The following is a 10,716-nucleotide window of genomic DNA, read 5'->3' on the forward strand; positions in this document are numbered from 1 at the left end:
AATTAAATCATGTGACTAAACTAAGTAAAAATAACTATACTATGAAACAAAAATAAATAATATAAAGAATGATAGTAAAAAGCTTTGGAGAGCCTTAAATGACATTTTGGGAAAAAAGGCAAACTCGGCTCCATCATTAATTGAATCAGATGGCTCATTCATTACAAAACCCACTGATATTGCCAACTACTGTAATAACTTTTTAATTGGCAAGATAAGCAAACTTAGGCATGACATGCCAGCAACAAACGCTGACACTAAATATCCAAGTATATCTGACCAAATTATGAAAGACAAGCATTGTACTTTTGAATTCCGTAAAAGGAAGAGGTGAAAAAATTATTGTTGTCTATCAACAATGACAAGCCACCGGGGTCTGACAATCTGGATGGAAAATTACTGAGGATAATAGCGGACGATATTGCCACTCCAATTTGCCATATCTTCACTTTAAGCCTAGTAGAAAGTGTGTGCCCTCAGGCCTGGAGCGAAACAAAAGTAATTCCGCTACCCAAGAATAGTAAAGCCCCCTTTACTGGTTCAAATAGCCGACCAATCAGCCTGTTACCAACCCTTAGTAAACTTCTGGAAAAAATGGTGTTTCACCAGATACAATTCTAATTTACAGTAAACAAATTGACAACAGACTTTCAACATGCTTATAGGGAAGGACATTCAACAAGCACAGCACTTACACAAATTGATGATTGGCTGAGAGAAATTGATGATAAAAAGATTGTGGGGGCTGTTTTGTTACACTTCAGTGTCGCTTTTGACATTAATGATCATAGTCTGCTGCTGGAAAAAAGTATGTTTTATGGCTTTACACCCCCCTGCTTTATACGTTAAAAAAAATGTATGCACACATGACTAAGTCGCTTTGGATAAAAGCGTCTGCTAAATGGCATATTATTATTATTATATTATTATTATATTGTGGATAAAGAGTTACTTGTATAACAGAACACAGAGGGTGTTATTTAATGGAAGCATCTCCAACATAATCGACTCCTGAGTGGCGCAGTGGTCTAAGGCACTGCATCGCAGTGCTAACTGTGCCACTAGAGATCCTGGTTCGAATCCAGGCTCTGTCGCAGCCGGCCGTGACCGGGAGACTCATGGGCGGCGCACAATTGGCCCAGCGTCGTCCAGGGTAGGGGAGGGAATGGCCGGCAGGGATGTGGCTCAGTTGATAGAGCATGGCGTTTGCAACGCCAGGGTTGTGGGTTCGATTCCCACGGGGGGCCAGTATAAAAAAATTTAAAAAATGTATTCACTAACTGTAAGTCGCTCTGGATAAGAGCGTCTGCTAAATGACTAAAATGTAAATGTAAAATAATCCAGGTAGAATCAGGAATTCTCCAGGGTAGCTGTTTAGGCCCCTTACCTTTTTAAATCTTTACTAACGACATGCCACTGGCTTTGAGTAAAGCCAGTGTGTCTATGTATGCGGATGACTCAACACTATACACGTCAGCTACAACAGCAACTGAAATGACTGCAACACTTAACAAAGAGCTGCAATTAGTTTCAGAATGGGTGGCAAGGAATAAGTTAGTCCTAAATATTTCAAAAACTAAAAGCATTGTATTTGGGACAAATCATACCCTAAACCTCAACTACATCTCGTAATGAATAATGTGGAAATTGAGCAAGTTGAGGTGACTACACTGCTTGGAGTAACCCTGGATTGTAAACTGTCATGGTCAAAACATATTGATACAACAGTAGCTAAAGTCTGTCCATAATAAAGTGCTGCTCTGCCTTCTTAACAACACTAGCAACAAGGCAGGTTCTACAGGCCCTAGTTTTGTCGCACCTAGACTACTGTTCAGTAGTGTGGTCAGGTGCCACAAAGAGGTACTGCAGTTGGCTCAGAACAGGGCAGCACGGCTGGCCCTTAAAAGTACACGGAGAGCTAACACTAATGATATGCACGTCAATCTCTCATGGCTCAAAGTGGAAGAGAGATTGACGTCATCACTACTTGTTTTTGTAGGAAGTGTTGACAAGCTGAATGTACCGAGCTGTCTGTTTAAACTACTAGCACACAGCTCGGACACCCATGCATACCCCACAAGACATGCCACCAGAGGTCTCTTCACAATCCCCAAGTCCAGAACAGACTATGGGAGGCGCACAGTACTACATAGAGCCAAGACTACATGGAACTCTATTCCACATCAGGTAACTGATGCAAGCAGTAGAATCAGATTTTTTAAAACAGGTAAAAATACACCTAATGGAACAGCGGGGACTGTGAAGAGACACACACAAAGGTACCGACACATGCATACATTGTAATATTGTTGTATGGTGGTATTATACATTTTGTATTGTAGATATGTAGTGGTGTAATAATGTTATATGATGTACTGTTTTATCTTTTGTTTTATATGTAATGAAAGTGCTTGAATGTGTTGGATCCCAGGAAGAGTAGCTGCCAAGGCAGCAGCTAATGGGGATCCCTAATAAATACAAATACAAATAAGGTGGTAAGACAAGACCATTCAGTGCTTTCAGGGTGTGTTCATAGTCATAGTGACAACTGACAGTAAGAAGCTAGATATTAGGCCTACACTAATTGTGGTAGTGTGTTGTGAGGAGAAATGCAGGCAAAACCTTGTAAATGAAGATTACCAATACATTTTATGAGTAGCTTCTTGTTGCAGTCCCTCTTGCTGACGACACACAGGCTACTGGCACTGCTACATAAATAATCGTTGCTACTATACGCTATATTACATAACATTGTAGGCTACATTTACATGTACAATGTTTTAGATGTATTTTTATAGTCATCTTCTTTGTCACATATGCGTTATTTGAGTCGAGGGCCCACAGTGGAGCGCTTTGTCGTCAAATTAAATCCTTGCCTCGAGGGGGATTAGAACTCGCGGCAATCGTACCTTGCCGTCTCTGGGCTTACTGCCTTAGTGGATCACACCACCAATTAGTGATGGCAGTAAGGGTAAATTACAACTATTTGACAAGACTACGAGCGTCTTCGACTTAAAAAAAAACGATGTATGAATATAAACTTACATGTTGTATAATCCTCCTGCATCTTTATTGCTCAACATTGTCTAACATTATAATCCTCCTGCATCTTTATTGCTCAACATTGTCTAACATTAGTACTATTAGCTAGTAGCCTAGTCAAGGATGCATCAATGCAATATTGGCACACAACATTTTGTTACAGACCAACGGAACAAAAGGCAACCTTGAATTTTTAGGTTTAAAATATCCCTCTGGTGGCCAGAGTTGACCTATTTGGAGAAATACTATTTGTTGGTGGATATAAAGTCTAAGATCTTTGATAGGCTGATGTGGAATTTTGTTCCAGGAAATAATCAGTCATCTGGTGAGGTTAGCATAGGGCTAACGTGTGCCAGGTTATCTGATGGGACCAGCTACAATGCAGCATTCTATCACGTGCAAGTAAATTGACGATTTTAATTGGCTGATGCATATTTTGTGACAGAGCAACTGTTTGAATTTAAACTGTTTCTAATGTTCACAAGTATGGCCCATCCATCTTTAAAGTGTGTTTATTATCTGTGTGTACGTACCTGAGGGAGTGTGTGTCTGTGTAATCTGTATCACCTGTCTCTTCCAGGAGGAGGAGAGTCCGGAGGTGCTGCTGGTGAAGGAGGAGGGGTGTGGGGAGGGTCTGGGGAACCCTGAGGGGACCATGGTCATGGAGGACAACCAGACTACACCTCCTCCTGAACCATCAGAGGAACCAGCTGAGCAGCACAGGACCACACACAGTCTCACTGAGGTGAGCCCACTGAACTACTGTCTGAATGGTATTAGGTCAGGTCCCGTATTCACAAAGCCTCTCAGAGTAGGAGTGCTGATCTAGGATCAGTTCATCCTTTTAGATCATAATGAATAAGACTATATGGAAAGATCCTAGATCAGCACTCCTACTCTGAGGCTTTGTGGATACGGGCCCAGGTCTTGATTAATTTTGTCTTTAATTAAGTGTGGGACCATGTCTTTGAATTATCAAACCATTAAAGAGTGTCAAGTAATCTAAATAAATAACACGTTTGCATAGTACTCATAGCAATCCCTCATTGCCCAATCAGAATTCTTGATCCAACATTGTCACGAGAATTTCTATCTCTAATTAATCAAACTTAATCCTTTGAATAATTCCCAGAGGGTGTAAGGCTCTGGTTTAATCATGAATTAAACGAAGGTCCGCAACCAACAAGAATGATCTGTATGTTTTAAATCATGGAGAGCTCTGCCGCCAAATAAAACATATACAGCCTTTATACCCCCTGACACACAAAGGCACTTTGCTCCGCCCACCTTTAAACAGCTTCTCAGTCCCCTTCACCCTGGAATGCTTTCTCAGCAGTTTCTAACTCCTCCCCCTCTGTTAGTGGGTTGACACTACATTATAACTCTAACACCGTTCACACATTTATACTGTATTTGGGGTGAAATCCTTTAGTCATTATTCTTAAAATACAAATTAATCTATCAAACATCCTCTCACTCCATCTCTTACAGTCAGTAGACATGAAGGATGGGAAGCCTGATCTGCTTCTGGTCAAAGAGGAGACAATAGAAGACAGACCAGAGAGCATTGATCTGCTGAGTGGACTAAAGATGGGGGAGCAAGGTCAGGGAGAAATACATACAGCCTACATACAGTAATAAACTCAGCAAAAAAAGAAACGTCCCTTTTTCAGGACCCTGTCTTTCAAAGATAATTCTTAAAAATCCAAATAACTTCACAGATCTTCATTGTAAAGGGTTTAAACACTGTTTCCCATGCTTGTTCAATGAACCATAAACAATTAATGAACATGCACCTATGGAACGGTCGTTAAGACACTAACAGCTTACAGACAGTAGGCAATTAAGGTCACAGTTATGAAAACTTAGGACACTAAAGAGGCCTTTCTACTGACTCTGAAAAACACCAAAAGAAAGATGCCCAGGGTCCCTGCTCATCTGCGTGAACGTGCCTTAGGCATGCTTTAAGGAGGCATGAGGACTGCAGATGTAGCCAGGGCAATAAATTGCAATGTCCGTACTGTAAGACGCCTAAGACAGCGCTACAGGGAGACAGGACGGACAGCTGATCGTCCTCGCAGTGGCAGACCACGTGTAACAACACCTGCACAGGATCGGTACATCCGAACAAAAAGTGCTCTTCACTGACGAGTCGCGGTTTTGTCTCACCAGGGGTGATTGTCGGATTTGCGTTTATCGTCGAAGGAATGAGCGTTACACCGAGGCCTGTACTCTGGAGTGGGATCGATTTGGAGGTGGAGGGTCCGTCATGGTCTGGGGTGGTGTGTTACAGCATCATCGGACTGAGCTTGTTGTCATTGCAGGCAATCTCAACGCTGTGCGTTACAGGGAAGACCTCCTCCTCCCTCATGTGGTACCCTTCCTGCAGGCTCATCCTGACATGACCCTCCAGCATGACAATGCCACCAGCCATATGGCTCGTTCTGTGCACGATTTCCTGCAAGAAAGGAATGTCAGTGTTCTGCCATAGCCAGCGAAGAGCCCGGATCTCAATCCCATTGAGCACATCTGGGACCTGTTGGATCGGAGGGTGAGGGCTAGGGCCATTCCCCTCCAGAAATGTCTGGGAACTTGGGGTAACATCTCACAGCAAGAACTGGCAAATCTGGTGCAGTCCATGAGGAGGAGATGCCACACCAGATACTGACTGTTACTTTTGATTTTGACCCCCCCTTTGTTCAGGGACACATTATTCCATTTATGTTAGTCACATGTCTGTGGAAGTTGTTCAGTTTATGTCTCAGTTGTTGACTCTTGTTATGTTCATACAAATATTTACACATGTTAAGTTTGCTGAAAATAAACGCAGTTGACAGTGAGAGGACGTTTCTTTTTTTTGCTGAGTTACATCTTCAGGAATAGTGATCCTCTTTTTCTTCATTCATTAAATCAAATCAATACAACTTATGTTTACATACAAAAACACACATTATAATGTATGAACTTGACAAAAAAAAACTCCATATGTAGAGTTTTCTCTGCCATGTTTGTAAAGTCTATTTTGTAACCTCTTCCTGCAGGTGGTTGGCTGGAGGCTAACAGAGGAGACTGGGCGGCCATCTTGGATTCTCAGACCCAGACGGGTGCAGGCAAGGGCCCAGGGCACAATGTCATAGAGCAGGCCAGGACCAGAGGTGACATAGTGGAGGTCAGTGGATGGGACAGCGTCTTCAACACAGTTATCCACAACCAGAAACAGACAGTTGAACACAAAACAACAACCGAACTTAGTCTCCATGACAACAGATTGGCTGAGACCAGGGCGAGGTGTAGATTTGGTTTGCAGGTACGGGGAGGTGTCCGTATGCGGCAGGAGAGAACAGACACAGACTCTGCTAGCGATGCTCCGTCCTGCTCCTATAGTTGTGATTCAGAGAGACTGATGGCGCCTCAGGTTAACCCCCTAACAGGTGCTGCCTTCAGCCTGCCTTCTATAGGATCTATCAACTGGAACATGGACCCTGTGACAACACAGACACTACCTGGCCTTCGTCCTCCTCACACTCTCCTTATGTTAAACCAGACCTCAGACAATACCAGTGCCTCAACAGTAAATGGCAACACAAGCCCATTGACAAATGACAGTGGTAGTGACGCTATCAGTAGATCCGGTGGCAAAAATAAGCGCTTCCCGTGTTCATTCTGTGGGAAAGCCTTCCGTTTCCCCAAACAGATGGAGATCCACCAGAGAATGCACACAGGGGAGAAACCATTCGGCTGCCACCTGTGCGGGGCCAGTTTTTCACAATCATCCAACCTGAAGAGGCACCAGAGGGTCCACACAGGGGAGAAACCCTTCAGCTGTCCCCAGTGTGAGAAGAGGTTCTCACGCCAGCACGATTTGAAGATACACCTGAAGGTCCACACGTAAGAGAGGCCGCTCACCTGTACGCATTACAGGAAAAGGTTCTTAGAGTGGAGCTACCTCAGTATACACCAGCAGAAAATGCACATGGCCCATGAATAGTGTATACCCACTGGGTACACCACGTCATTTCAACATGGAGAATTGGGTAATATTTGGTAGATACGTCGGTCAATGAGATTCCAACCTATTTTTACCCACTCAAAAAGATAGCCAAAAGTTTGTTGAATTCCCAATGTGTTATCACTGCACTTTCAACCATTTAAAAGCACACTAACGTTAAAATGGGAATACATTGTCAGATATTTTGTTTATTTATACAATAACTTAATGTGTTATGACTGTGATTGATCTAATAGCACAACCAAATGAGCTGGATTTTCTGAGAATTTAAGATGTTGCACACTGTGTTCAGCCAAGGGTGTGCAACATCCTAAGGTGTCCGAAAATAGTGGTGGAACAGTTTGTTTTATTAAGACATTACACATATTTTCCCCGTTTCTTTCCCCTGTGGCTCACCATTTAAAGCTAGTTAAGGAGGGAAATGATGCCTTTGCAGCCTGAATGGAGGGATGCTTTATGTATGAGCCGGTCCACGGGGGAAACAAGTGTATTACGGGGAATGCACATAAATCCTAGACGATAGTGCAGATCTAGCGGCCACTATCGGCTGGCTGTCCTATAGTGGTGCAATTACATACTTGAGACACTGGCGATCTCATAAAACAACTATTTTAACTTGAAATTGGTGATGACTATTTAGATTTCTCTTAGCAACCTAGATGTTGTTTAAGCAATAAGGCATGAGAACCCCGGGATTATCGTGTGATAACTTATGCCCAAGGCGAAGCCAAGGGCTGGGGAAACAGCCCTTAGGAGAGAGTTATCACACAATAATTCCCAGGTTCTCATGCCTTATTTATTTTATAAAAAGTTTGCCAACATATATATTTTTTTTAAATAGAACTAAATCAAATCAAATAATGCACTTTAAATAGTTTGATTTAATCTTATTCTTTAACTTTTATTCTTGGTTGATGTGAATCCAACATATTTATTATTAACTTATAGATTCCATTTGAAAACAACCAAAGCTTGAAAACTCTAGGCCTATATGTATTGTCTATTTTTAGTTGAACCCAGGTTGAATTGAAACAATAGCTGTTGATGACTTTGCAAATGCTATATAGGCCTAAATAGTATCATTGATGATATATGATTGATGAAGTATGGTTACATTTAATTTGCTCTGTTAAACCTACCCTTTAGAATGACTTCGATAGCAACAGTGAATCTATTAAGTGGACATTTCTCAGCAATCATTCTAACGATAGCACATTGGTAATAGTCAGTGACGAATATCAAAGTTAAGCAGGGCTTGTATATTGATCAACTCCCCAGCAGGAGGTGCTTTACAGCATGTTGTTTTTTCTCTGATAGTGGATATTACGTTGAAGATGACGTTGTTTCAAAGGTCAAAATAAAAACAATTATAAGTTAGACTTTTTTCTAATCCAATGTATTTTCCACGTAGATTCCACGTCACAATACGTTGACAAATTACATTGAAACAACGTTGATTTAACCAGTTTGTGCCCAGTGGGTAGTGACGTGTAATATAGTACTAGTTTGTTTTTTGTAGTTCATTCTGTTGGTATTGGATGTAGTAGGGAACTGGGTGAGGTGAACTGAGGAAAGAATGAGTATGATGAGGCAGAGTAGATGATATGGTGATGGCGTCTGTAAAAATGCTTCACTGATGAAGAGTGACACATTATCCCTTAAGGTTGATACTGGCGTTTTAGATCATCATAGGGCCGTAATTCATGTTTATGTGACATGAAGCTGTGTGTAATGTAATGTTGAACCTTTTCCAAAGTATTCTAAACTTCATTTTATCAAAGCGAGGGTACCAGATTTACAGAAATGGTAAAGTGTTACCAAAGTTATTCGCCACATAGGCTGAATACAACAGGTATAGACCTTTACAGTGAAACGCTTACTTACAAGCCCTTAACCAACAATACAGTTAAGAAAAAGTCTTAAGTATAAAATAGATAAGTAAAAAAAATTAAAAATATGAAAGAGCAGCAGTAAAATAAAATAACAGTAGGGAGGCTATATACAGGGGGTACCAGTACAGAGTCAATGTGCGGGGGCACAGGTTAGTCGAGGTAATTGAGGTAATATGTACATGTGGGTAGAGTTAAAGTGACTGCATAGATAATAAACAGAGAGTAGCAGCAGCATATCATTTTGTGCAATAAAAATGATTTAATGCCATTTTGTTTAGATTAAATACTAAATTGACTCTGCTGACTAACTTGGTTATTTTGTATCATTGCAGAGACTGTTTGTCCTTTTTTTATATATATATATATAATAAACTCCAAAAGCTCCATATTGTTAGGTTCTTGAATCACAGTGTTAGAATTAGGCTTGACTGTGGTTAACATTTTATAATATCATGTCATGTTTCTGTGTGAACAGCAAAGAGTTTCCTATATAAACCTTTATATGCTCTTCTGAACAATCTTTGTTTGCAGTCTGCAGTCCATGAAGACCTGCTGATATCCGGTGTCACTGGCGGGAGAGATTGGACCTATGAAGCAGCTGGTCACAAACCCTGGCCCCGGCACAGGACCATGGATCAGGAGCCGTCACTCTTCCACAACCACTACACAGAACACAACCAGTGGACTGGTGGACTGAACAACCTCAGTCCTGGTGGTCATCAGAGAGACAGAGGCTCCAGTCAGGGATCAAGTCTGCAGCCCAGACCCTTCTCTTCACAGTCTCAGTGCAGGGATGAAGCAGGGCCTGGGGCTGATAGCGATAGACCCTCCTGTTCCTATGATACAAACACCACAGTATCCATGATGAACAGAGCAAGTCACCCTGGGCTTCAGCCTTCACAGAGAGTGGTGGGAGACCCCCCTGGTGGTAGTCTGTCAGCAAGTCTGTCTTCTCCTTCAGGGTCTCATCTAATGCCTAGTGACTGGGTTCATAGAAGACCTGGGTCTAGCCTTTCTCAGTTATCTCATGGTTACCCCACCAATACAGACCGGGTCAGGATGGGCGTTCACCACAAGAGGTACCTAGCCTATAACACCGCACACAATCCCAACAACACCCAAACAATGGCTAGAGGTCAAGGAGGGAGCTCAAAGACTAACCACCTGAGGGTGGTGGCTCCTGCTTCTACCTCCTCTGGTGTCATTGCGTCACAATGTGGGAAGTTGAGCATTAGGACTGACGCCGACAAGCCATACGCCTGCCCCACGTGTGGGAAGTGCTTCGCTCATGCGAACTATGTGAAGACGCATCAAACCGTTCACACCAAGGACAAGCCCTTCAAGTGCAAACTATGTTACAAGAGCTTCTCCTTCCTGACTAGCCTTATCAGACATAGGAGTGTCCACAATGGGGAGAAATCGTAGCAGTGTGGCTTGAGATGTACGCAGGGGATTTCTGGGAACTATTCTTTAGCTAAAATATTATAGTTATCATGTCTAGTGTTTTGGGGTAAGTGGGTAATTAACCACATACCCCTCATTAACCCTTTTGTTAACTTGTCATTTGAAACAGGTTTGTGTAAATACCTGTTTTTAGAGAGACTGTAAACCTAGGCTAGTTCAAGCACAACTGAATAGTTACCTTACTTAGTAGACTGAATAAAGTCATTGTTTTCTACTTTGTTCTTGCTAACAGTGTTCTTTCTAAACAAGTCTGGTCTGAGCTCGAAAGATAGTGATCATGAACAGGAGATTTGATGTGTAATGTAATAA

At 42.0% G+C, this 10,716-nt stretch overlaps 1 protein-coding gene across 2 annotated transcripts in view; it reads left to right on the forward strand.

Moving 5' to 3' along the window:
- Positions 1-10,621, forward strand: part of LOC311110279 (uncharacterized protein) — a gene marked incomplete at its 5' end in the record, with an annotated part of 15,958 nt that extends 5,337 nt beyond the window's left edge. The window contains 4 exons of one of the 2 annotated variants that reach the window (XM_084188818.1): positions 3,623-3,787; positions 4,534-4,645; positions 6,084-6,211; positions 9,475-10,621. In XM_084188818.1, the coding sequence (XP_084044944.1) occupies positions 3,623-3,787; positions 4,534-4,645; positions 6,084-6,211; positions 9,475-10,368 (1,299 nt within the window). In that variant the 3' untranslated portion in view covers positions 10,369-10,621. Of the gene's footprint in view, positions 1-3,622; positions 3,788-4,533; positions 4,646-6,083; positions 6,931-9,474 lie in introns of both variants that reach the window. The other variant, XM_084188819.1, reaches the window with a different exon arrangement.
- Between the last annotated feature and the right edge of the window lie 95 nt (positions 10,622-10,716).

The sequence above is a fragment of the Coregonus lavaretus genome, assembly GCF_964263955.1.
Source record: "Coregonus lavaretus genome assembly, contig: SUPER_35_unloc_3, whole genome shotgun sequence".
In the NCBI taxonomy this organism is placed as follows: domain Eukaryota; kingdom Metazoa; phylum Chordata; class Actinopteri; order Salmoniformes; family Salmonidae; genus Coregonus; species Coregonus lavaretus.